Source organism: Psammomys obesus, unplaced genomic scaffold (assembly GCF_907164565.1).
Source record: "Psammomys obesus unplaced genomic scaffold, mPsaObe1.curated_primary_1811, whole genome shotgun sequence".
In the NCBI taxonomy this organism is placed as follows: Eukaryota; Metazoa; Chordata; class Mammalia; order Rodentia; family Muridae; genus Psammomys; species Psammomys obesus.
The window spans coordinates 12,421,270-12,449,109 of NW_026596134.1; the positions used below are offsets into that span (position 1 = coordinate 12,421,270).

Sequence of the window (27,840 nt, forward strand, 5' to 3'; positions counted from 1 at the left end):
CAGGTAGAGCTTCCCTTCTCTGAAATGTTGCACCCCAGAAGCGTCCTTAATTTCTGATGATGGGGGCATTCTGGAGTATGCATAATGAGATACCTCGGGAATGGAACCCAAGTCTAAACATGAAATTCATTGATTTTTTTTTAAAAAAATGTTTGTATTTTTATTTTATATGTATGAGTGTCTTGCCTAAATATATGTCTGTGCATCATGTATGAGCCTGGTACCCTTGGAGGCCAGAAGAGGGTATCAGATCCCCTGGAACTGGAGTTCAGATGGTTGTGAGTCATCATGTGTGTGCCAGGAATCAAGCCTGGGTCCTCTAGAAAAGTGACAAGTGCTTTAGCTGCTGACCAATCCTCCAGATCTCTCACTGGCTTGTCCATCTACACGGAAGGCAGTTTTACACAATAATTCAGTGAGCTTGTGTTTTAATTGTGGCACATCCTGTGCTATCAGCTGTGAAATTTTCCACTTGTAACACCATGTTGGCATTCAGTAACTTTCAGATTGGGGAGTATTTCAGATTTCAGATATTCAGATTAGGAGTGTCCAATCTGGAAACCTTCTGGGTGGCCCTTGTACTGGAGCTACAGGTGGCACCATGCAGCACAGTGGACTCGAATCCTTGCTGTTAGCAGCCCAGTGACCCCTCGCAGCCCCATCTCCCTTAGCAGCACTAAGGAAAGTATAATACCTCTAGGTTTTATCCTCTAGGGTTACTGTACGGATTAAATTAATCTTTCTTTACTAACAAACCTGCTAAGATGTCCTACCCTGGATTGTGCTCAATAAAAAAGAAATAAGACCTGCATTACTATAGCAGAGATGAGTAGCTAATGTCCTACAAAACAGCCTATAAAATAGTCCCTGTTCTTAGAGTAGAATTTGATAGCACAGGCCTGGAATCGCAGCTACCCAGGAGGCAGAGGCAGGAGGATGGTGAGCTTAAACTGTGTTTGGACTATAGAAAGATCCTGTTTCAAAAACAGAGGGGCCCTGTTCTCTATAAATTGCTTAGGTCTGAAACGAATAGATTGTAGAAAATGCCTCTCTGTTCCATATAGGGTGGTGAGTCTACAGTGTTTTCTTTTGTCCTAATAAGCAATCTGTCAAGGGGATTTTCTTCTTTTTCCAGAGCCATCAACTCCTTGTGCCATGGGTACTCTCCATATGTTATTTTTCACTTACTATAAAAAATAAGTCTGAACATACTGACTTGCCAAATATTCTAGAAGGAACTGGCAACTTTTCCCTATGCAGTGGCCAGCACACTAAGACAGTTTTCACTCAAGTTAAGAATATTTACTTACTTTTGCCAGATAGAGAAATGTATCTACCATTTCCTGCTGCTTCAGGGCTGATTTAAACTGTTTTTCTGCTTCACGGTACATTCCTAACCTAGAAATAGCCATTAAAAAATTAGCCGTTCAATTGAAAAATCAGCACTTTCGTACATCTTTCTTTTCTTTTTTTTTTTTTTCCAAGCCCTGAGGATATGAACAGACACACCTCATCCCAGAGCAGGCATATACCAGAGCAGGTGATGCTGTTCATGCTGATAGTACCACATTAATAAAAGTTAGCAAAAGCCACCTGTCTCCCGTAGTCATGAGCTCTCTGTGCCTCAAATGGTGTGTAAGTACTGCAGCCTACTCGCAGCAGGACCAAGAGCTGCCTGTAAGCCAGGTCACATCAGTTCACCACCAGAGAGCTTAGGACCAGCTGCACATGCGGCAAGTGACCTAAATAAATGTGCAGCCGCCACTTTGCTGGGAGAGCTGTATGATGGCGTTCCTTTGAAAACAGCTCCTTCTCTAAGGCAAACCCGCCAGAGCCCTTCAGTTACCCCTACTCTATTTAAAAAATGTATTTTTTTAATTAAAGTCCAGTTTATTCGTTTTGTATCCCATCTGTAGCCCTTCCCTCAGGCCCTCCCAATCCCACCGTCCCTCCCTCGTCTCCTCCCATGCCCCTCCCCAAGTCCATGGTAGGGAAGGTCCTCCTCCCCTTGCACCCTTCCTCTATTTTGATGGAAACAGTTGCCACTTGCACGCTACAGATATATCATCATTTTTCTATAGTGCTTGTTTTCCTTTGCCCCTAGTGGACTGCCTCCTCTGTGAATCTGAAACTTGCTCCTTGACTGAGTGATTGCCTTGGTGTCAGTGTCCACCTCTGTGGCAGGAAGCTTTGTTACCACCAGGACAGTCACAGAAGCACTCGGGGCCTCCATTCAGCTTGCCCTCGGTAGACCTGCTATGCTTTCTGCTAACTATTCACTCTCAGCAATCCCAGAGCTACTTAGATAGTGTATATTTTTTAAATAAACAGAAAACTGTTCACAATATACCCCATTGTGCTAACTTCGTGTAAAGGCTGGAAAGAGCAGCTTTGATCATTTTTCAAGATCTAGACTTAAAGCATTGGTGCAGCTGATATACTAGCAGCTGCTGGGAGACGGGATTAAAGTGACTAAAGGTGGCTTCACCAGATTAATGTAAAGCTAATGGGCGTGTGGTGAGGCAGAAGCCCCTCCCTCTCCATAGGTTCCATCCACATAACAATGCAAACAGTGAGAGGTACAGGAAAGCAGGTAGGCTAGGACGGGGCTCTGAGACTACACTAGCAATGCAGATGGCGACTGCTGGAGGTAACAGCTGCCGGCACACTTCCCCTCGCTACGCTCAGGAAGGGTGATGAGATGAGAGACAGAAGGCAGAACACCCAGGGAAGAAGTTGCTGTGAGAACTCAACCACAAATATTAAAATACCCGGAAGTGGGTCAGCGGTTCTCAACCTGTGGGTTGCAACCCCTTTGAGGGTCAAATGACCCTTTAACAGGGGCCACATATCAAATACTTACATTACGATTCATAACAATAGTAAAATTTCTGTTACGAAGTAGCAATGAAATCATTTTTGTAGTTGGAGGGTCACAACAGGAGGACCTGTATTAAACGGTTGCAGCGTTAGGAAGGCTGAGAGCCACTGCAGTAAGTGAGAGTGACATGTCCAGAATTAAGGCACTTCAGTGGGTTAGGTAGAAGGAGAGGAACATCAGGAGTGCAGAGGTCGAACTTAAGTCAGTAGACCTTAGGTCAGGAGCACAGGGGCTGAGGTCAGCTTCAGGCTGATCCTCTAGGAAGGCATCTTTGCTCTCTCCAGGTGGCATCACAGGCTCTCCTCTGGGTTCCCAGGGTGCTATGTCTTTGCTTCCATAATAATGGGGATCGTTATAGTACTTATTTGCTGTCTGTCTCAGCATTTGAAAGGGTGGACACTCTAGTAAATCTTTGTGAGCCCATTTGAGAGCAGTTGCTCATTAAATATTTGGCTAAGTGGATGGATGTACAAATGTGTGAACACTAAATACATGGTAAAGATGTTCTGAAGAACAGAGCAATACTTTAATATGATAAAACGCACTCATTTGAAAGAAGCCACAGTCATATAAATGACATTATATATGGGCAGCAGAGTCTGAGTTATGCATTTTTGTTAATTATTAACCATGTCTGAAGGCTTTATATAGAAGCTCAAGATATTAAAACTGTCTTCAAGAATTAAACTCATAAGATTTTAATGTTATAATGATCTCACATTACCTTCTCGTACAAAACACTTTTCAGTTTGTCAGTGAGAAGAAACAACTCAGAGTTATATGTGAGATGTCTAAATGCAAAGTAATCTTAATGTCCATAGAGGCGACAAGCAACCTTCTAGGTCATTTACTTCCTTTTCCTCTCAGGGCCGCTCTAGAGATGGTTGCTGGTAAAGAGCGAAGCCAATCTTGATTCTTAACAATAAAAACCAATTTTCCATTTTAAAATATGAATGCTCATCTTTTCCATCTTTCCTAAAGGTTCTAAATTATCTGAATATCAGCAGCAAGTTTCAGATTCTACTTGTTGCTAAAAAGTCATAAAATTAGTTACAACTTTGCTGACCTCTCAGCTCGTTTTCTTTCGAATGTATTTAAATATTAATCACATTTAAAAATAGTCAGGTCCTAGAAAAACAAGAAGGATTATGGAAATAGGAGCTGACTGTGATAGACTGCTGATAATCCTGGCACTCCAAAGACTGAGGCAGGAGGATCATGAGAGCAAGGCCAGCCTGGGCTACATAGTGGCACTCTGTCTGAACTAAATAAAGTATTAATGAGAATCAGAGCCAGAAAATGGAGCTGAAATTCTTGCTGTATCACATCTCAGCCCTATGAATTTATTCACATTGGCAAGGCTCAGTCTTGCTCAACTGAGCAGCTACCTCCAGGTGTCATGAGTCCTAGAGGAGATGAAGTTAGGTACAGCCAAGCTGGTTCTTACCTGTAGGGTGGCCCCAGATGTGACACACTTGTGTGAGTGAGGAATTGAGAGCCAGGAGGGCAGACTAAAATAAACACTCTGGGTTCTAGTCTCAGGTCTGTCGAGAACCAGCTCCTGGTGAAAATCACAACCAAGCTCCAGCCTCAGCTTCCTTGTGTGACAAGCTCTCAGGGCACCAGCTCTTACTGTTGTCACATGATTGTTCAGAAAATGTTTGCTCAAATAAACCCAAATTGTCTCAGCTTCATGAGGAAAGCTTTTTTTTTCCCTTATCGTATTTGATGACATAAGAATATTTTCACTTTTAAGACTTTCACAGACAATGACGGTTTTACCTGTAGTAACACTTTCCAATCTGGACTTTCCACCACCAGTCCTTGTACTGAGAGTGCTCCGTGGAAAGGGACGCCAAATCTAAAGCCTTTGAAAACAATTCAGTTTCAATTACAATTTGCTTTTCTAACAGCAAACAGGCAGCAGGATACAGAATGAAATAAACCAGATAATTAGCATCCATCAAAACATGTATTAGTAACGAGATAGAAACTCATGCTGCCCAAGTTTCCAGATGGCCCCACCAATTTCCCCTAAATAATCAGTTCCAGGCCAGAGCTCTGACAACACACAAGTTGGAGACATTGATTGCAGGAAGCAGATACACGATATATCAGAACACAATTTTAATATACAAAGTACAAAACTGAAATTTGTAACACTAGAGTTTTACTCTCTTCCTAATTTGTATCTACTCTCTAAAGATGCAAAATGCCTCAACAGTCAGTGATGTCAAGTGTTCTGCCTGTAAGATGGGTCCAGTGGTCATCCCCATTTTAAACGCAGATGGAGAGAGAGAGAGAAGGGCCACATAAGCAGATAGAAAGGGGATTTGAAAGTGCAGGGACCATTGCTCAATGTAGAGTATCTGTATCACAGGCAGGACCAACCCTGGTTCAGGCTCTCGTCACACTGGGAAGAGGAGTGGAGTATCGGCTTGCTTTAGGGCCTGGGGAGGCATTAGTGGGTAAAGCGCTTGCTGTGCAGGCATGAAGACGTGAGTTCAGATCCCCAGCCCCCAGGGAAAGCTTGGTGCAGCACCATGTCCCAGTAATCTCCACGCTAGGGAGCACAGATGGGAATTCAGAATAAGAATTCAGGGAAAACGGGATGACAAAGAAGAGGCAAAAAAAAAAAAAAAAAAAATATTTGGGTAACTGCTGCCTTCAATGATTACAACTCAATTGCTCTGATATCCCTTTACCTTCTAAAAAATAATTTTCTTCTCCATATTTTAACTGTTTATCCCATATCATCTTTTAAGGACTTGTGTGTATGAGAGAGAGAGAGAGAGAGAGAGAGAGAGAGAGAGAGAGAGAGGGAGAGACAGAGAGAGAGAGAGACAAAGACAGAGATAGAGCAAATGCTTGCAAGGGTAAGGGACATCAGATCACCTGGACTTGGAGTTACAGGTGGTTGTACATTCCAGATGTGGGTGCTTGGATCAGAACTAAACTTGTGTCATCAGCAAGAGCAGTATGCTCTTAACCCCTGAGCCATCTCTCCACTACAATCTCATGGTTTGTTTTTTTTTTTTTTAATCTTTTTCCTTCCTGTGTTTTTACATGGTCACATAAGATATAACCAATTAAGAATTAGGATTTGGAGGGAGGAAGGTTCCCCCTTTCTGAGGACTAGGAGAGGGGGGAGGAGAAAAAGGAGAGGGGATGGGACTGAGAGAAAATGAGGGAGAGCTACAATCGGGATGTAAAGTGAATAAGTTAAAAATAATAAATAAAAACATAATTGGGATTTTTATGGAGAGGAAGTAGAAAATCTTTTGACAAAGGAAAAAGGGGAGCAAGTCTTTACACAAATTTGAAGTTTACAGAAATATAAAAATTCTATAAAGATTTAGGGATTAGAATTGGAGTTATTAGTTAAATGAGAATTTTGACTTTTAATTCTTGTCTTCTCACTGTTGGAACTGTTTTATTCTGTAGTCGGTGTTAATATAACCACGATAGCCAACAGTTCCATTAGAGGAACACTTGGATGTTGCAATTCTATTATCTCAAAATGCATCCCCTATTACTGTCATCTTTAATATCAGCTCTCTTCTGAAATGAATGCCAGAAAATTCCCCTCAACCTCCTACTGCAAAATTAATTACTTTTCCACGTGTTCTCTATCTCTCTTGCTCCAGGGGAGACCTCTAAATATGCAAACTACTTACCCAGCAATGGTGTCACCATGCTGAGCCTCTAATGGACCTAAAAAAATCAACATCTCTACTTAAACTGAACACTGTGGAAATTAAAATCAAGCCGCATATGACTGACTATACTTCCATGTGCATATCTTTCTTCCCCCCCACCCCAGCCAGAAATTAAAGACAAAAAAATGAGAGCAGCATATGACTTCAAGTGGCATTGTCTCAGGAAACTGTGTTCACAGAGGGCTGGGTTCCGGCTCACATTGTAAAGATCTATGCACATTAGCTTTGACTCAGTGTTTATTCAGACCTTTCCCAGCAAATAGATCACATTCGCCATCATGTTTAATATAAACGGACCTTCTGCTTTTTTAGGAAAAGCTTTTCCAATTAGATGCTTATGTACCCTGACTTCCTAAGGTCAGATTCAGTGCTTATGATGGGTGGCCCAAGTTTGCCTTCAGACACAATCCTGAATCAAGTCTAGTATGGAAGATCCAGATGTTAGTCCCATTAAGGGAAATATAATTTGCCTAGACAATAAAAATGGTAGGAAAAAATTACATTTAGCAATTCTTAAGTCACATGAAGCCTTGGGTCAAAACAGACAAGAACATTGTGATGTCTCCTGAAAGCCCCTGCGCTCCCTGAAGGAAGAACCTTTGTGGTCCTTTGAATGAGACTGTTCATGTACTTGAACACTTGGTCCCCAGTTGGTTGTGCTGTTTGAGGAGGTTTGGAAGGTGTGGCCTTGTTGGAGGAAGTATGTCACTAGAGGCCGGCTTTGAGAGTTTTAAAGATTCGTGGCATTTCTAGTTGCTCTCTCTGCTTTGTGCTTGCAGTTCAAGCACAAGAACTGCTTTACACTTGCAATTCAAGAAGTGAGTTCTGAGCATCCATTCCAGCCGCTATGCCTGCTTACCTCCTGTCAACCATTGTGGACTCTACCTCTCTGGAACCATTATCCAAAATAAACTCTTTCTTCTCTACTTTGCCTCTGGTGTGGTGTTTTGTCACAGCAACAGAAAAGTAACTAATACATCTGCTTTCCATCTCTGATGTTCTAGAATGTCACTGTGCTCACAAGAGGCACAGTGGCAAGAGGATGACTTGCCCAGGACATTAACTAGAGTCCTTGCTTCTGACTGGTATAGAAAATAGCTCAAGAACCAAAGGAATCTCTATTCACAGTTCAGAGATACTAGGATTTAAATTTTTATGTAGTGGCATAAGACATGTATTTCTTCAAAATTCTAATTTCTCTCTTTGTGTGTATGTGTCTCTCTCTGTCTCTGCCACTGTGTCTCTGTCTCTCTGTGCACGTGTGTGTGTGTGTGTGTGTGTGAAGTACATTTGGAAGCCAGAGGAAAGCCTTGGTTGTCATTCCTCAGGTGTGGTCTACCTCATTTTCTTTGAGACAGGGGAGCTCATTGGTACCTCAAGTAGACAGGTACTCTACTTGCCAAGCAGATTAGACTGGCTGGCCAGCCATTATTCCAGGGATCCCCCAGCACTGGCCTTAGAAGCATGGGTCTTCATGCCTAGCTTCTTCTACACTGCCTATGGGGCCTGCCCTCAGATCCTCATGTTTGCATGGCAAGCACTTTATGGACTGGCCTATCTCAAATTCTTTAACATGTGTATGTACATTTAAGAATCTTTGCAACTCCAAGGCAGCAACTGGAATCTGCACTAACCATGTCTCTGGGCATACAGCCCAAGCTGCAGGTGCGAGAGGGCTTTTGCCCTCTAGCTTCACTCCTTGGGACCCTCTCTGGGCAACCTTCAGCCGTGTCTTAGACCACTCTTCATCCACCTGAGATAAATGCTACTTTCAGTCTTAATCAGGGAAGCCTCTTTTTCCAGTGAATAGTGGTAAGTACAGAAACTGATGGCTACAAAGAGTCCTGAGAAAAAGTTGCATACAAGTGACTGGCCCTTAACAAAACAGTTATATCACCCTGTCTAAGGCTCAAGGAACACTGCAGAAGGAATGGGGAAAGACTGTAAAAGCTGTAAGATGGGGAAGGGCTGCAAAGTGTTATGTCCTGGTAAGACACTGCTCTTGCCATCACAAACTCACAGCAGATGCCTGTGCTGTCTGCACAAGAGCATGAGCATCAACAGCCAGGCATGAATGAATGAGGGGTTCAGGGTACCCTGCTCCTCCCTGCTTTACTATTCCCTATGGATAGGTGCAGGGAGAGAAGGAGACATTGCTTTCAGGTGCACACCCACTGGTAACCCCATCAGCCTCCAAAGGAGAGCCTAACTGCAGTTAGGCCCTCACATAGAGGGCCCTGGTTAAAATAAACAGGTCACGAAGCAACACCAAAAGTCATGAATCTAGGAAAGGGACTGGTAGAGATGAGAGAAGACCGATAGGGATGGGAGGGAGGGAAAGGGGTCAATCAGAACACATTGTGTACATATTAAAAAAAGTGAGTGTGGCTTGAATAAGAATGCCCCCATAGACTCCCAGATTTGAATGCTTAATCGTCAGAGAATGGCACAACTTGAGGAGGATTAGGAGTTGTGGCCTATTGAAGGAAATGCATCACTGGAATTTTGTGACTTCGGGGTTTCAAGGGCCCAACCCAGGCCTAATGTCCCTCTCTTCTTGCTGCCCACTGATCCAGATGCAGAATTTTCAGCTACTGCTCTAGCATCAGGACTGCCTGTGGGCTGCTGTGCCCACCATGATAATGGACTAAGCCTCTGAAACTGTAAGCAAGCCCCAATTAAATGCTTTCTTTTATGAGGGCTGCCATGATCATGGTGTCTCTTCACAGCAACAGAACACAGACAATTAATTTTAAATAACATAATTAATTAATGGCTACATTAAATACTATTAATATATATTTAATATAAAACCCCAAAATGTTACTTTTTAAAGGAACAGGCTCGTTGAAGTCTAACTGTAGAAGGAACTTTGGCAAATCTGAACAGAGTCATCTGTAAACATGTCCAAACACTAAGAACTTTTAAAACTTTGATTAGTTATGACAGCTTCAAGATGCTGACAATCAAGAGCATATGGAAATAAAGATTCCAGATCATCAACACACATGCTTTACCACCAACTATCAGTTAAGCGCACACACACAGGGAGAATGTCATTAAAAACTCAAATGTATACGTGTAGGTAACAATAAAATAAAAGAACAAATACAGTTTTCGTCAGATCAACAAGCAATGGTACGCATGTGAAGTCAGTGGACAGCTTGCAGGGCTCAGTCCTCCACTTCTACCATGACGGGCTTAGGGACTGAACTCTGGACCTCAGGCTTGGTGGCAGGTGGCTTTACCCACTGAGCCATCTCGCCTGACTGATTTTTTTTTGTTATTATTTTTAACATTGAAAATACTTCATAGTACTCTTAATAGTTAGCTCTAGCAGTCTCCCTATTAATGAAAAGATTAAAAAAAAATGACCAACTCACATGTCACTTTAGTTTTGTCAATAATGCCCCCAAATAGGAGCACAGAGACAGAAATATTGTTGTCACATCAAAGGTCAATTTTACTTTCTTGGCATTTAAATGCCACTTCACAGTTCTTGATATTTACCTATAATATCCCCTGTATTTGTGCAAAATACTTTCTTTTGAAAATCTGAAGGTCATCCAAAGTAATACATATAAAAGCAGCTCTGATTTCATTAGTATGCTAAAAAAAAAAAATCCCCTCTTTTTTCTTTCTTTTTCTAGTTAAAGTTGCAAAATACATAAAAGGTTTTTTAAAAATGCCCAGTTTGTGCTCATTATCTAAATCCTTCTTGGAAAGTAACATTTGTGATAAAATCTAAAGTGACATTTTAATGTTAGTGTCTGATCCAAAGAGCACTACGCGTGAGTTTGTGTGTGAGATCATGCAAGCTGGTGTAGGAAACAGTCACAGGCAGCTGTCCTCCCAGCATCCTCCCACCAGTCACAGGACAAGGCAAGGGCTTCAGTAATTATTTGTTTAAGGAATACACCTATCATTTCATAAGTGCAAACAGGAAATGAAGTTCATACTTTTCACCAAATAAAAACAAAAACAAGCTACCCCTTTGAGTGTTCCACACTAGATTACTAGCAGATGGATATAGTGAGGGCCCGATTATGAGCATTTAAAGTTACCGAGGTACTTAATACATACCTAATATATAAACCAAAGGTTGCTATTAAATCAGGAAACTTATGAAAAGTTTGAGAAAACAACAGAAAATGAGACTTAATCTCCACCAGTGCTGTGAGGCCAAGATGCTTTCTACACTGTTGTAACTCAAGTGGCTGAGGCCTTGTGGCCATTCAACAAGTACACATGGAATAAAGATACATTAAACCTATTCTCAAGAAATACATCCAAATATGTCTTAAGTATATGTGCACATGTATTTAGCAATAGTTCTAGTTTACATTATGAATGGATGTTTTTGACCCAACATTACATAAAACAAACATTCATAATTTTTATGAATTTGATAATTATGTTAATGGCTACATGAAAATCCATCCTGATGTTAATTATAACTTATCAAATTTGCTGTGTAGCACCAAGCATTTATGTTGTTTTTCAATCATTTTTGCTACTGTGTCTAACACTATAGTGATCATTACAAATTCAGCTATTTTTCCTGATTTTTTTTTTGAGAACTGAAAGTAGAGGACAAATTAATGTGTTAATGGCTATCTTCTTCCTATTATCATATATTTTCTAAATTGCATCCTTTGCACATCATGTATAATTTATAATAATTTATGACATTCTCACTAAACATTCTAAATCCCTTTATTTTACATTTCCTGTCGGCAAGAAAATGCCTCTCTACTGTACTGTTTCCTGCTATTTCTCCAAACTGTCTGTGCCTGGGTCATTTTCTATGTCATAAGAAGCCCTCTGAGGGCTGGGCGATGACTCAGCAGGTAAATCTCTCCTGATCAGGAGTTTGGATCTCTCGAATCCACTGAGGGTGTGTGTTCAGCGGCCTGCTATCCCAGAGCACAGGGCAGCAGGGAGGGCAGCAGGAGGCAAAGGCAGGGAGCCCTCTTAGTACCCTAGACTAGCTGGAATGGCAAGCTCCAGGGTCAGGGAGACACTGACATCAACCACAGGCTTCCACGTGTATACACACACGGAGACATACTGTGTGCCAGTAGACACATGAATATCCATATACATGCCACATAGATGCTAGAAAAAAAGCTTTCTAAGAACTTCAGATAATTTTTAAATATGACAAGTAATATTTAAAATCACCCTGTAGATATATTTTTCCTTTCTTCCAACTATATAGAAATTGAATATGAGAAGCATTCAGTTTCTTACCTTTGTGATTGCTTCACAAAACTAACCCATGAAGCAGTTTGATTGTTGAGCTATGTGTGAGCATGTGTATGTTTGTATGTGTATGTGTCAACAAATGTGTGTGTGTCAATCTGACTGTCATTCCTCCAGAGCCAGCAAGCTTTTTATCAAGACAGGGACTCTAGGCTGGCTCATCTATTAGGCTAGGCTGGCTAGCAAGCCTCAAGGAACCTCCCCCTCTCCACCCCAGCACTGGGATTATAAGCACATACCACTATGACCAATTATGTGTGAGTTCTGGGGAATAAACTCTGGTTCTCATACTCTAGTTTAAACTTTTGGAACTGGTCAACCCAATGTCTAAAGGAATAAATAAGCTTCCTCAGTTGTCATTTAACGAGTCAAAAAGATCTACCACAAAGTTTCACTATGTGCTCAGCAGTGCTTATTTTAAATATGTTAAGTCATTATTCATGAACATAATCTTATAAAATTACAGATAGAAACTCTGGTTCCCAAAAGACTTTACAACATTTTCTTGTTCCTGAGATGGTCTTAAAGGTCATTTTGTTATGTGTTTTTTTTTTTTTTTCTATTAATTCATGATTTCTTTTCATGAACTATCTTCCCTGGTGAGGTTGTTGTATGGAACTCAAGATTTCTAATGCTGCCAAGGGTCCTCAACTCCATTTCCTACATTTGAATAAATGTTTTCTAGTGTTCCTATAATTTCAGAATATAGTCTACAGCAGTAGTTTCCCAATCACCACTGAGCACTAGCATTGCCTGTGGAGTTCTTAATAACAGCAGAGTCTCAGCCTCCCCTGGAGATTCTGATTTTGGAAGTGTAGCACAGACCTACACATCCATTGTTATGAAATTACACAGGTAATTAAGAAAGAGAGGCCCTTTTGCATTTCTATTTCTAGGTCAATGAGAATGTAATCTGCTGACATAAATATAAGGAGCAAAGACTTGGGTTGGCCTTCCTCTGTCCTTGATCTCAAGACTGGAGCAGTGGCCGGCATGCTGCATCCCTCCCAGTGACATTGGATGAAAGAACAGACACCCCCTTGGTAAATGAATTAATCTTAAAAACCCAAGAGTATAAAGCCAGATGTGGTGGCACACACCTGTAATCCTAGCACTTGGAAGGCAGAGGCAGGAGGAATGAGAGTCTAAAGCTAGTCTGGGCTACACAGTGAGATCCTGTTTCAAAAAACAAACAAACAAAACAAAACCTTCTGAAAGCAGATGTGTAAGAATTTAGTAGTTAGAGATGTGTCCATCTGTGAAATGGAGCAGGATTCAGTAGTATTACACATCATCCTGCTGAAAGCCTCTTTGAGCCTTACAGTAAGTAAAACCACCGGGTTCTGTTTACAAAAATGTCCATGTTTTCTTGGGGGACTGCCTCAGACTCCTTTGTTCCCTATGTGACTTCTTCATCACACAAGAGCCAGCTAGGCCCTCAGATGCACACACGGAGCTTATTCCTCAGTGCATGAAATGGTTTCTCCACATAGAGGCCTCTGTCATTTCAAACACAAAACTGAGTACGCAGCTTTATAAACTGATGAGCTTCCCTCACATCCCACGCCTGTTAGCAAAGCTGCTATCCTCACAGCCTCCCCAGGTGGCAGCTGTGACTAGTGTCTCCTTCCTCTGCCTCCAACATCCAATCTATCATTAAATTCAGCCATTACTTTAGAGTGTCTTTGTTGCCCTCATTTTTGAAGAGAAGCCTTATTTAGCTCTCATTCCATCCTCCGTTCAGGGTTTCTCCATTTTTTTCCATTTCTTCTGCCTCGTTCCATGAAAGCCTGCTCACTTGGATGTCTGCCAGCATCGATCATCCTCTAAGCATTCCCTTGGCTACCTTCAGTTTGGCAATCAACTCTTGTTTGCTTTTGTTTTTCACACACGGTCTAACTCTGTAGCTCAGACTCGACCTAAACTCATGTCTCCCACGTCAGCCTCTAGAGCGCTGTGATCAGGGGTGTATAGCTCCACACCCAGTGACAGTTTATGCCAATTTTATTTCCCCAGTGAGAACGGACGGCTTTGCAGAACAAGTGTGCTGTCACATTCTCACTAGCATTCCTGAACACTGCACATGTGAACACAGTGTTTCTTTCTCCTGGACTAGTAAGAAAACGGGGGTTGGGAGGGGAGGTAGCCCACGATGGTACATGCCTTTACTTCCAGTGTTCTAGAGGCACAGGAAGGCAGATCTGAGTTTGAGGCCAATCTGGTTCACAAAGTGAGTCCTAGGACAGCCAGGGCTACACAGAGAAACCTTGTCTTGAAAAGACAAAGAGAGGGAGCGGAAGGACGGAAGGAAGGGAGGAAGGGAGGGAGAAAGAGAGAAAAGGGGAAACGTGCTATCAGACCTTACAGAATTGACTTTATTTGACTTGAACAACCCTGGAGTTTCTTCTCATTTACATACCAATTTATATAAATTGAAACAAATTTGGAAAGTCACATGCATATAACCTCAAAATTCATTATTGAGAAGTTAGCATGAAAACTGACTATTGCTGGAGCTATGTCATGAATAACATGGGCCCTTTATGTTATTCTTTATACTTTTTTAATTTGAAATCTTCATGGGCGAGAGGGGCAGAAGTAGGCAGAAATACACGTCAGTAAATTTCTAATATTCTGTGGTCTGAAGAAAAATGGATTGGTAACACCATTAGCATAAAGAATACATTTTAACAGGTATATGGTATTCTCAGTTATCTTTGCCCTTTAACAAGAGCTACATAATCTATGAACCAGGCATAATTCTTATCATTTCTATATTTATACAAATGTCTTCACTGAAACTGAAACTTTCAGTTCCTCCAATTTTTAATGATTCCATTTGTTTTTAAGGAGAGAAATAGAACATTTCAAAAATCTAAAGCCCCAAAGTCTGAAAAATTACAATGAAAGAAAAGAACATGAATTCATCACTTACCATCTTAACATCATTTTCATGGTGAAAAATATATTCAAATAAAGCCTGTGGAGGAAAAAATGTCAAAATACACTCAGTTTTATTTTAACAGTTATTGTTATATGAAAACTCAAAACTTGGTTGACTCAAAAATCCAGGATCTCTAAAGTGCTAGGAATTGCTAAGTAATAAATGTGACTGTCATTTGTCATAATAACCCATTTTAAAATTCTGTAACTCATAATGGACTCTTGTTTTTACAGACAATAAACTGAAAATTCAAAGAGCTGAATCTTTTTTCCTTTATGTTATATGCATTATTTTATTAGAACAAGACAAAAGAAGTTCACTTTATTTCCTAAGGACTTATGATTATCATGAATATTTTACCCAATTTGTATGCTCTATAGTATCAGGATTCTTATTTAATTTTGACACAGGGGAAATTGAGTATTTCTTCTGAAACAATGGGATATAAGTATTAAGCTGAATTTTCTGCTTAATTTTTGTTTTTATTGAGACAGGGTTTCTCTATGTAATCATGGCAGTCCTAGAACTCACTTTGTAGACCAGGCTAGCCGTGAACGTAAGTGATCAGCCTGCCTCTGCCTCCAGAGTCCTGGGATTAAAGGCAGGCACCACCACAGCCAGGCTTACTGATTAATTTTCAAGGCCATCTTCTCAGGTTTAACAGAGAGCTACACAGTCCAAGTGCACACATGGGAGAGTGGGGCGGGGAGGGGGAGCAGACCAGGCCAATTAAATTAGACACCAGGTATGAAGGGTTGAGAAGTCCCCGATACAGTTCGTGACGGTTCCAGATGACTCTACTGTCCAGCCATGGTGAAAAGGTGTGTTTTTTCAGTGTTTATCCTGCTCACCTGGGTAAATATTAGAGGATGAATTCCTAGTTCTAATACCCTACATCTCAAATGCACTATTTAACACTTGGTGGTGGCCCTCAGAGATGTCACATCTTAACAGGGAAGACATAGAGAAAAAATAAATAAATGAAAAAAGGATCCAGTCCTGATGGCATAGACTTGTAAACCCAGCTACTTTGTGGTTGGGGGGCACTAAGGCCAGAGTATCACTATACACTATCTCAACAAGGAAAGAAAGGGAGCTGGAAGGACAGACAGAGGCAGACAGCTACAGAGGAAAGGGAGGAAGGGAGGGAGGAAGGAGAAAGGGAGGGGAAGAGAGACGGAAGGAGAGACTGAATAAGGCCCAAGATGTGATTTCCAGTACAACCACAAAAGAAGAAAGAAAAAAGAAGTGTCAAGCACGGTGATGCACACCTGTGAACTGAACGACCAGGAGGATGAAGTGGGACAGAGCAGGAGCTCTGGACCATCTTAGGTTAAACACTGAGACCCTGGCTTGAAAAGAACAGCCAAAAAAACCCAGATAACAACCAAAAAAAAAATCTCACATAGAGCAAGCCTTCCCTTCTCCTCAAAAACCTAAAAGTACAGTTGTCTATTACCATGAAACGGCTTTCACAAACACCCAAGCTGTGGAACCAAGCGTCTGTGTGTGAACATCACCACAGACATCGCTTGGTATAAAGAAGTTCTGATGAGACAAGGAAAGTTGGCGGGGGGGGGGGGGGGCGGGACGGACTTGGTGACATTTTTACAGCACACCAAAGAAACACAGGAAATCTAGCTTGGCCAAATCTAGAACATACACCAGGTCTGCCCTGGATGTATCTTACTTTAACTCCATTGGCTGCATTAAAACCTGGCCAGCCAGTCACATCTAGGGGGGGGGGGGGCTACGTGTTAATATTCTACTTTCATGAAGAGGGGAACCGAGTAAAGCTTTACAGTCTCCTAAATGCCTGTGACTAGAGTGTGGTGAGAGACCTGGAGATCAGTGTTTTCCCGGTCTGACACAGTCTCCCAAATGGCATTCCACTTTTATCTACACCAGAATGTCAGCAATTAGGCATGAACTCAGCACTCAAGCACGAAGCTCACGGACTTTTTGCTGAGTTTGCTTGGTTAGAGTTCAATGAGTTTCCAGACAGCAAGTGTTCCTGTGTGATTTGTTCCAAGCTTCCCCCACCTTGTGGTTTTGTTTTATTTCATTTTGCTTTTAGGGGCATTTTGCTCTTGTGGAAGCCAGCCAGGGGGCAACCTCAGCTGTTGTTCCTCACCAAGCACACCTACGTTCTATCCCCCCCCCCAAAGCTCTATTTGCGTGCATGGTGGCAGGGGCGGGGGAGGGGCGGGCACAGCTGTTGGCACACAGAGGCGAGCATGGGGCGTTCGGCTCTACCGCGCTGCCTGTTCCTCTGAGCAGGCTAGGATGGAAGCCTCTGAGCCCTAGCAATCCTGTCTCCAACCACCTCAGAACTGTGCTTACATGTGCGAGTGGGACACTTAGCTTGTTCTGTGGGGACTGGAACCCATGCTCCAGCCCTCAGGACCGTGCAGCAGGTAGTCTTAGCCACCAAGACACCTCCCCAGCCCACCGTGTTTTTAGGATAGTTTCGCACTGGCCCGGGGCTCACTGATCGATCAAACTAGGCCACCTTTCTAGCTTCATTTCTACTAATGTGATAATATACCCTGACAAAAAGTGAGTTAGGGAAGAAAGCATTTACTTGACTTACATGTTTAGGTTAAGTTCATTATTGCAAGAAAGTTGGGGCAAGAACTAAAAGTAATGGATCCACAGTGAGGAGTAGAGAAAAAACAAAAACAAAAACAAAACACATGGATCCTTGCTTGTTCTCACCAAGCTATCTCTTCTCTCATATCGTTGAGGACCCCAAGCCTATGGAATGGTGCTACCCATACTGGGCTGATGGGGTCTTCCTACATCAACTAACAAGCCAAACAATCCCATACAGATGTGGCCACAAGACAACCTGATTTAATAATTCCTCATTAAGACTCTCTTTCTAGGAGATTCTAGATTATGCAAAGTTGATAATTAAAAGCAATCATCACACCGCCAGACCCAGCTTTTTGAAAACATTATTTGTGTGTGTATGTGTAAACATAGGCATGTACACATACAATACATACAATAGACATGGATGTCACAGCACACATGAAGACATCAGAAGATAGCCAAGGGCAGTCAGGTCTCTCCTTCCATGTGGGTCAGTCGGGTTAGTCTTGGTGGCATCCCCCTGTTCCCCCTGAGCCATCTGACTGGCCCATATCCACCTCCCTTGTGTTACCCCTGGGAGTGAATGGGAGCCCTCATGCTTGTGAGGAAAACACGTTAACCCCTAGCAGGCTCTCCCAAGACCCCTCATTCCTGAGCTTTTCATCCTGGAAAACTCCTGGACATCTTCCTTTCTATTTTTTGTTTTCATTTCTCTAGTTTCTTTCTAATTTTTCCACTCTCCTCCCTCCTGCCCCCTTACTCACTTGCGGTCTCTGGCCCCTATCTTCTCCTTAATTTAAGGGAATACTCCAAGTGATGAGAAGTACCGCAGTAGTTGACACGTTGGCTGTTTTCTGGCTTGAGTAATACTGAGAGCCTAGCTAATTATTAATTAAACATATCTATCTATCTATCTATCTATCTATCTATCTATCTATCTATCTATCTATGTATTCTATCTTTTGACAGTCCTTAAATCATACAAGAGTTGAAAATTATTTGTTCTAAGAACAGACCAATCTGAAAAACACACCGACAACCTCAAGCTCTGTTCTACAAAGACAATACTGTCTCTCTGCTTTCTTGGTTGTAAATTATTGCTGTTACCTAGGGAAAAAAATTTTCCCATAATAATTATATATGTGCTTAGTTCTGATCAATTGTACTCAATTCAAGACAAAGAGAATTTTTACATGTTATACTAACTAAAGTCATCTTATGGTTGATTCATTTGTCATTACTTCATAACTTAGAATCTTTTGAAGCACATACCTTTGCTAACTTAGGTTTCTGGGAATATTTTATTAAATTCAGTCTAGATAAATTTATAAATGGTCCATCAGGACTTGTAAGCATGGAAGCCTATGAGAGAAAAGAAAGAGAACAAGACATTGAAAACTTTCTCTTAAAATATCAATAAGAGTTTTTATGAATAAAGATTATAATAGATTATAGAAAATATAAGGCAACAAGAATTAATTCAAAACTTACATTTAATTTTCCACTGTAATACCAGTGAGGTGTAAAGCTACTTGGGTAATACAAGGTTCTAGGAAAGACAGAGCCTACCGTCCCGAGTCTGACAAATCTTCCAGATGAGCTAGTGATGGGCCGTGCTGTGTAGGCAGTTCTGGGGGTTCTGATGGCCTGTTCCATTGTACCAGGCCTCCCACTCTGGGTGCTGGGTCTGATGAAACCTGTAATGGGTCTTCCAGCTTGAGTGATTGGCCTGTGGAGAGCAACAGTTATTATAACACAAACAAGATCAATTAATTGTGGATCAGGAGTTGGAGGCAGAAGAATGAACCTAAAACACAGACCTGATAGCTTGACTTGGTCCTCCTATCTGGTTAGTTCCAGGGAGCTTCAGAGATGTGCCAGGACCTACAAGATGGGATAATAATCAATTTATGGATTACTTATGAATTTTAACAAATTTTTAGTAATCTAATTTGCAGACTTATACTGGCCTGAGAAAGAAGACATTGCTAGTAGGAAACAGTTTGAGGAAAGTGTTTGAGACTCAGCTTCAGTGAATGTTCACCGCTCTAGCTGGCAGCATGAACCTGAGAGACCAGCACCTAAAAGTAAGGTGGACTAAAGTCTCATGCAGAAGCCAATTTTATTCAGAGCATCAGACAATTCATACCCTGAAGCTAAGAAGAATCACGAGTAAGATGTTCAATCACAAGAACGAGTCACACATGTTTTTCCACAGAGGCATCTGAATAACAATCAATGGTTGAAGTAGACCCACTCGGATCCGCTGCACTTGGGAGGAGCATGGAAACACACTCTAAGACAATTCTGAGTTTTGAAGAAACTGAGGTCACAACACTCTGTCTTGTATTCTTGGTATTTTCTCACAAGCACTCAGAATTCTCACACGACTCCATTCTTGACTGTGTTCTGACAAGTGAGCACCTAACATGTGATATGTGTTAGCATGCAGACTTCACAAGGAGTCTATAAGGTAGGTTTTGTACTATGCCATATAACAGAGGCTCAGTGAATCAAGTTTGCAGATCACCCTATTAGTACAGCCTGCATTCAGATTCAAAACTAGCATGCTTTAAAATTTAAATGGTTCTAGGCTCAAAAGTTAATTATTTTTCATACAGATGTCTCCAAATAAATGATTGTGTGCAGGATTTAAATATTTTAGCAAGACAATGAGGAAAAGAAGAGCTCAACAACTAATAAATTATTAGCAAACCACCAAATGTTATGGCTGTCCTCCAATACTATTCATACCATGACCCTGACTTGGATTCTAAAATAATCCCATTACATATGTGTTTATATAAAATATAAAAATACATGTGCACACATATTCCTCTGATAATGCTATATTCCTCCTTTTTTAACTTAATGAAGAAGGAGTACTTACGTGGAACTTGAGCAATAGCATTTTCATCCAGAATCATTTCTGCAATCCCTTCCTGATCTACATCAATTTCATCTACGTACACCATTTCAGTCAATGCTCGTGCTTTCAAAATCCAAGCTGCCTAAAAACCACAGAAAAGGAAAGTTTTTGTAAAAATACCATTACATATCTTATAGGGCTTACTAACTTGGGCACGTTCTGTCCGTGCACTGTGTTCTCTGCCTCAGGACCACGACTTCCAGGAAGTCCTTCCCAGTCTCCAACCCCAGGGCTCCTCGCATCTTCTTCAATCTTTCCTTTATGCTCTGATCTTCTACACTTGCCATATCTGACAAATACGTGATCATCTAGGCATGTGTCAACCTCTGTTCCTCAGAATACAAGCATTTCAACTTTGTGCACTCCTGAATTTCTAGACCTTTCATTTTTTTTATGTATAATTAGAAGTTCAGGAAATGTTGGTTGACTCAGACTAAGGTCAGAGTCTCTGGAGTCCAAGTCGCTACTCAACCCCTGTAATTTTGTGATGTAGTCAGGAGAAAACCTGTTGAAGACAATGGAGAATGGAAAAGTAGTGAAAGAATCCGACCTGAAAGCATCATTAGCTTTGCAGCAGCCTGAGAAGGGCATCGTGAAGGTGCCCTTAACTTTCTTGTCAAACACATGGAATCGCTTTACTGCTTTTTTCCAGACTAAAAGCCAAGAATGATGAAGCGTGGTGTGCCTTGCATGATCTGAGAGGAATGCAAGTCTGGAAGTGGCAGCACAGAGCTGACTCTACAGTCCACGGGGAAGAGTAGCAGGGAAATCTGGGGAAAGACTGGGGCGCAGTATACCAGGAATCTGGTTATGAAGCAGGCCGAAGCAAAAGGAGCTAAGGCAGGAAGAAATTGAAAGCAACAGGAAGTCCGCAAAGTCCCCACATGTATGGAACGTTATCCAGTCAGCCTTTTTATTAAAGACCCCTTAGATACGTACTTTCAGGCCAGCTCTGAGTAGGAAACAAGATCATCACATGGATCCTAGCATCTAATGGATAAAATAGCTAAGGAGAGCAGGGTGTAATAGGCGACAATGTGTGAAAGAAAAAAACAGGTTTTATAGAATACAGTTGAAAGAAAAAGGAAGGAAGGAAGGAAGGAAGGAAGGAAGGAAGGAAGGAAGGAAGGAAGGAAGGAAGGAAGGAAGGAAGGAAGGAAGGAAGAAGGAAAGGAAGGAAGGGATAGACAGGCAGCCAGGATAGTAATACATGCCTGTAATCCCAGCACTTGAGAGATCCTCCTTGACTACACAGCAAGTTCAAAGCCAGCATGTGATACATCTCAAAACAACAATGACTATAATAATAATGACAGCTTTGGCTCCGTGGCCAGGTAAGATTGGCTCACAGCATATTTGGAAACTTCCAGTAGTTGTGAATGTTGGCAAGTCTGTCTGGGCGAAGAGAACAGTCAGAGGGCATGTGCCATGGTGAGGTTTAGGTATTTTTACTCTGATCATGAGGAGCCAACAAAGTTTACAGACCATGATTTGGAGCCTAACTTGAATCTTTTTCAGCCAGTCTGCCCCCTCACTCAACCATCCCCAATCTCTTTCTCTGACAGGTTCTCACTATGTAGTCCAGAATGGCCTTGAACTCTAGACCCCCTGATTTAGCTTTCTTAGTGCTGGAATTACAGGCATGAACCATACTCATATTAAATCAAGCTTTTTAAAAAGCACGTTTTTACAATTTTAAGCATTATTTACCCAGTCAGTTGTTAAATATTCATGGACACATCTTAACTAGTTTTGAGTCATTCCTACCATTTCATAGTCCAATCTGTTGTGCTTGATATCCACCCCCTAGTAACCTCTTAAATGCTAAGATGATATAAATTTTTCTGTGTTGAGCTAATCAAAACAGGGGAAGTGAATCTATCATTCTCTCCTGGCCCCAATAAATAAATAACTGTATGAGAAATTTGGTAGGAACATCTACTTAAAAAAAAATCTATTAATTCAGTCTTTATAAATATAATTTGCATTTTTAAGTCTTAAGAAATGGAAACAATAATATGGAAATTTGATATTAAAAGATCTGGAATGATTTGGGAGATTGCTCAGTGGGTAAAACACATGCTGTGCAAGCTTGAGTGAGGACCAGCGTTCCATCTCCAGCACCCATCTAACATACATCTGAAATCTAGCACTGGACAGCTGAGCTAAGAGGAAGAGACAGGAGAATCCTAGAAGTTCCCAGGACAGCAAACCTGCTACAAGCAGTGCCAAACAAGAGACCCTGTCTTAAACAAGGTCAATGGGGAGAGCTGACACCCAAAATGGTTCTCTGGCATCCACACAGGTTGTGGCTTGTACATGTTCTCTCTCTCTCTCTCTCTTTCTCTCTCTCTCTCTCACACACACACACACACACACAGATACACACATATCATACACTCATGCACACAGATACATCTCACACTCATATATATATGTAAATATACACATCATACACACACCTAGCACACTCATGTACATGTATATACACATATACACACAAAATTTTTTAAAGATCTGAGATAAAGCATATGTTGCAGTTTAGTTTTTGTGAACTTGACACAAACTAGGGTCATCTGGCATGAGGGAAGATCAATTGAAAATTTTCCCCCATTAAACTGGCCTGTAGGCAAATCTGTGGGGGAATTTTTTTAATGATGATTGATGGGGGAAGGTCCAAACCACTGTGGGAGGCACCACCCTTGAGCAGTAGCCCTGGGTCGTATAAGAAGGGAAGCTGAGCAAGCCAGGGAGCCAGTAAGCAGGACTATTCCATGGCCTCTGCTTCAGTTCCCGCCTCGGCTTCCCTCAGTGATGGACTGTGGGCTGCAAGAGTAAGCTGAAGTAAAGTCTTTGTTCCCTTAGTTGCTTTTGGCTATGGTGCTGATCACAGCAAGAGAAATCCAACTCGGCCAGACGTTTGTAGCAGGAACATGGGGCATTGCTGTGATGGATCTGACCATGTGGATTTTATGTCTTGGATTGTTTTTCAGGTAGGAATGTGAAGGCTTTTGGAAGTCTGCACCAGAAAAACCATTGAGTTCTCAGAGGTTAACAGGATGTTCTGGGGAAAGCTGAAAGAAAATGTTAAAGAAAATGCAGATAAAGAAGGCCTAACTCAAGAAATTTTAGAGAGAAGTTTGAGTCAGTTCAAATACACTATCAGGGCTATTTGATGTATTTGGATTAAGAATCTATGGAACTGAAAACTTTGTTTTAGTGGGACAATATATGCTGTAAGTTATCTGGGGCTGAAAAATCAATTGTGGTTAATATGAGAACAGCATCATGGAGGTGAAATCTTCTGGGAAATATTTCCTCAGGGTCAGACACAGAAGCTGTGGTCCATGGAGGGCAAAGATGCAGCCATCTCAAGCTGGTAACCAAACATGGTAATGTGTAAGAGTCTCACACATTGTACTGGTTTTAAATGCATAAAGGGGTCGTGGACAGTATCTGAGGTTGACGTTGGCACTGTTTGCAGGGATGGAGTCTCCTTGGAGAGAGAGCAGGAGAGGCCATTGGTAAAAATTCAGGCTCAACTGCAGTGAAGACCCCAGACTTGATGGGCTTTTAGAAGCATCTTAGGCTTGGTACCAAGTGGCAAGGTTGGAATCCTTGAAGAGGCCAGGAAAGGCCACTGGTGAGGCTACAGTCTCAGTCTGCAGTAGAGAGCCCAGCATGTTGGAGATGTCAGGACCATGGAGTACAGCTCGCCTGAGCCTATGAGAAAAGCTATGTGTGCTGGTGGTAGCAAAGTTACAGGGGTCACCCAAGACCTTTGGAGCCCAGAAGATTATGGGTGAATCCTGGATGACGGACACTGAGTGATTTACACTGCTGGAGTTTGGTTTTACTTTAATCTGGTTGTTACTGTGTTCCTCCCTTTTAGAATAAGTACATTTTTAAAGCAGATCACAGCCAATAGTCTTTGAATTTTTTAAAGAGACTGTAGACTTTTAAAGTGTTGAAAGAATTAAAATACTGTGGTATTTAAAAAGTTAAACTATGTTTTATACTGTGATGTTAACAAAATCTCGGGATAAACAAGGAAGAAAAGCTATGGCTGGACATTGATGTGTTTGTGATAAACAACTAGATAAACAACTAGAGCTACCTAGGAACCTCAGTTGAAGAATCGCCTCTATCAGACTGGCCTATAGGCGTGGGCATGTCTGTGGAGGCATTTCCTTGAGTAGTAATTTATGTGGGTGCCCCAGCATACTAGAGGCCAGGCTACCTCTAGGCAGGTGGTCCTGGGTTGTAAAAGAAAACAAGCTGAGCAAACCATGGAGGGCAAGCCAGCAAGCAGCACCCCATCCGTGGCCTCTGCTCTAGTGCCTGCCTCCAGGTTCCTGTCCTGACATGCCTTGGCGTCCCTCAGTGATGAATGGTGACCTGGAAGTGTAAGATGAAATAAGCCTTTCCTCCTCAAGCTGCTTTTGGTCATAGTGTCTATCACAGCAACGGATACCAAAATAGAAAACATACTTAAACCATTATTTGATTTAAAAATTCATCAATATTTCAGAAAGAAATCATCTTCCTTCATTTTTCTTCTGTCCCAACAAAAAATGACTTTGAAAAATCACACATCACTGCTTGATTACACATCAGAGTATGTTCAAATAACCACTCCCAGCAATGTGAACAATTCTTGAGATTTTAATGAAAACAGCAGATGGGGCTTGGGATTAAAAAAAAAAATTTTTTTTGAAATACGCCAAATATGTTCTAAAGTCCTAAAATCCCCTGCATATTAAAAAAGAAGCATGATCAGGCACACACAATAATCTCTAATTTTCCCTTAAATCTGAATAAAAGTACAAATTTGTTATGTATGTTATGTTCAACTGAATACATTGCAGTAGTCCAGCTTTAAAAAACAATTTCTTATGCATGTGACTATTTTTGTATTTTAGTAGAGACCCCAGTTCTATAAAATCAAATTTAAAAAAAAAAGATGTTTAGGAACTTTTTACAAAGGAAAAAGTTTCTCACAATCTAAATGAATATAATTTATTTCCCTGCACGTATTTTTTGCAATTCTTAGATAATTTCATACAATGCATTTTGATCATATTCACTTCCCCCTCCAAGTCCTCCCAGACCCCCTCCTGACTTTATGTTCTTTTTTTTCTTTTCCTTTTGAAAAACCCATCAAGTCTTTTTCATGCTGGGTGGGTCCCTGTACTGGAGCACAGTCAAGCTACGAGGGCTGCCCCTTCTACTCTACTGAGATAAATCTGTAAAGCGCCTAACATCAAGAAAGTACTGACTTGTGTGCTCCATCTTTTACAAGGCTAATCCAATTTCACTTACGAAATAAAAACTCAGCTAGCTAGAAAACGTGTTTTCACTATTCTGTTGTTACTGTAATTAGGATAAGTAACACAAGGCCAACAGGTTAAGGCATATGAGAAGTAATTTTTGATTAATAGAGTAAGTCAAATAAGAATAATCTTTCTGATATGATTTGAATGTCATTAAAAGCTGGCAGTACTACTTGACAGTCTACCTGTGAAATTAAATTTTAGGCACAATATATTCTGTTGGCATTGTGAGGCCTTTTAGGGTTTGGTTATGAAATCTCTCCAAAGGCTCCTGTATAGAAGGCGTGGTCTCTGCTGGTGGCACTATTGAGAAAGGACCCCATCACTAATCCCATCCATAGATGATTCCACAAATGCCTTCATAGCTGGACTGTTAGCAGGTGGGGGATGGGTCTAGCTGGAGCAAATGGGACTCCAGGGGGCATGTCTTTGTAGGTTATGTCCTGTCCCCAGTCCCTTTCACTCTCTCTGCCCCCTGACTGCCAGGAGGTGAGCACCTTTCTGACACTAGGCCATTCTGCCTCACCACAGGTTCCAAACACAGCCACCAACCACAGAGACCCCCTAAAATCCAGGAGGCAAAATCAAACCTTTCTCTTTTAAGGTTTTTTTTTTCAGGTTTTTTATCACAGTGGCAAAAAGCTAGCACAAGCTTCATTTCTTTTTAAGTTGTAAACAAAATGAAACCTGAAAAATATGAACAACATGGTCAACCTTATTCCTTTTGACATCATTATTTGGTGGATAATTGAGTCTACAGAAACAAAATTAGAAACTGTTACTACATATAAGGGCTTCATGAAACCTCTTGCTAGTCTGAAACTTTTAAATAACACAGTTTTCAACCACATCTACAATGCAAATTACTAATGCTTTAGTTTAATTTTAATAAAAATCTTCCATATGTCTAAGAGTAAAAAGTATATATTATTTATTTAGAAATAAATTGCATTTCTGATTTAGATCCATCTTGAATGAGGGCATGTACATTATATAAAATATAATCATGGGAAAACAAATGTCATTCTATAAAGAAGTCTGAATCACATTTGGGCCATTTTCCAGTGTTGTTCTAATTCAGAGGTCTTCATGACAGTACCTCTTAACTTCCTTTCAATCACTTCTCAAATGTACTGTGTGTGCAGTTCAAATCACTGAGTTACACAACACTAGCATTGTGTCTCACTTGGCAGGGCAAACACGTGGGAACATCTAAGCTCTCTGATTTACTAGTCTCCGCACCTCTTCTACTCCCAGACTCAATTGGAACCTTCTGGACTAAAATCTTCACTGGCCAGATGTCATCCTCTACAGCTAGGTCCTCACCACACCTCCTCCCTTCAAGGGCTTCCTTCTGACTCTGGGTCTCTCCTTCTTACCCAGTTAGCAGCTAAGTGTCTTCTCTAACCAATTAGTCCTTGTGATCTGGCCACTGGCCCTTCCCTCCTCCTTCACTGGGACAACCTTGCCCTCCCTGTTAGAGCAACCAAGTCAGTTAGAAAACAAGCAGAGTGGGACCACTGTATTCAAAATGTGCTGCTGTCTATCACAGTTTTGAAGATCCTTGTGACTCTGCTGACAGCCTGGCTCCCTTGTAAGTGTGATTCCTTTTGCCACCCTGTTTCTTTTTCTCATCATTCTAACCAATTTGGCAATTGTTACTTAAGCCCGAGTCTTCATAAGCAGTTCACAATAGTTCTACAAGGCTAGCCATGTCAATAAAAGCTTTAGGGATATGAAAGTTTATTTATGCAATAAGGAACAGAACAGCTGGTAGATGCAGCTAAGTTTCTAATGCTATGAGCAGACACACAGCACATTTTCTAAGTTTCAGTAGCAAACAAGCAATAGCAACCAAATTACTCTCTAAACTAATGTTTGCAGCTAAGCCTTTACCTGAGACACTGGCAAATCGGGAGCTGGTTCCTGGAAAGCATTAAGAAGGTTGCAAACATTTTTAAGACATGCAATTTCTGAAGTCAGAAGTTTTCATGAGTATTATTCAATAAAAATCCACATATTAAATGTGTGTGTTTGTATGTAGTGTGTACATAGGTATGCAGACAGTGGGTCCATTTGCCGTCCACTTGCATACTGAGGACGGAGGTCAACTTTGGGCATCTTCCTTAATCGCTCTCCGTCTATTTTTTGAAACAAGGTCTCTCACTCAA

At 41.3% G+C, this 27,840-nt stretch overlaps 1 protein-coding gene across 3 annotated transcripts in view; it reads right to left on the minus strand.

Annotated features, from left to right (window-relative positions):
• The window catches only part of Ttc8 (tetratricopeptide repeat domain 8), a 57,252-nt gene that overhangs the window by 19,725 nt on the left and 9,687 nt on the right, over positions 1-27,840 (minus strand). Inside the window, exons 2-9 of one of the 3 annotated variants that reach the window (XM_055592940.1) lie at positions 27,566-27,595; positions 20,298-20,418; positions 19,228-19,291; positions 18,977-19,136; positions 18,680-18,769; positions 14,801-14,845; positions 4,664-4,749; positions 1,311-1,398 (exon numbers count right to left, since the gene is read on the minus strand). In XM_055592940.1, the coding sequence (XP_055448915.1) occupies positions 1,311-1,398; positions 4,664-4,749; positions 14,801-14,845; positions 18,680-18,769; positions 18,977-19,136; positions 19,228-19,291; positions 20,298-20,418; positions 27,566-27,595 (684 nt within the window). Of the gene's footprint in view, positions 1-1,310; positions 1,399-4,663; positions 4,750-14,800; positions 14,846-18,679; positions 18,770-18,976; positions 19,137-19,227; positions 19,292-19,377; positions 19,489-20,297; positions 20,419-27,565; positions 27,596-27,840 lie in introns of those variants that run through there. The other 2 variants (XM_055592939.1, XM_055592938.1) reach the window with 2 other exon arrangements.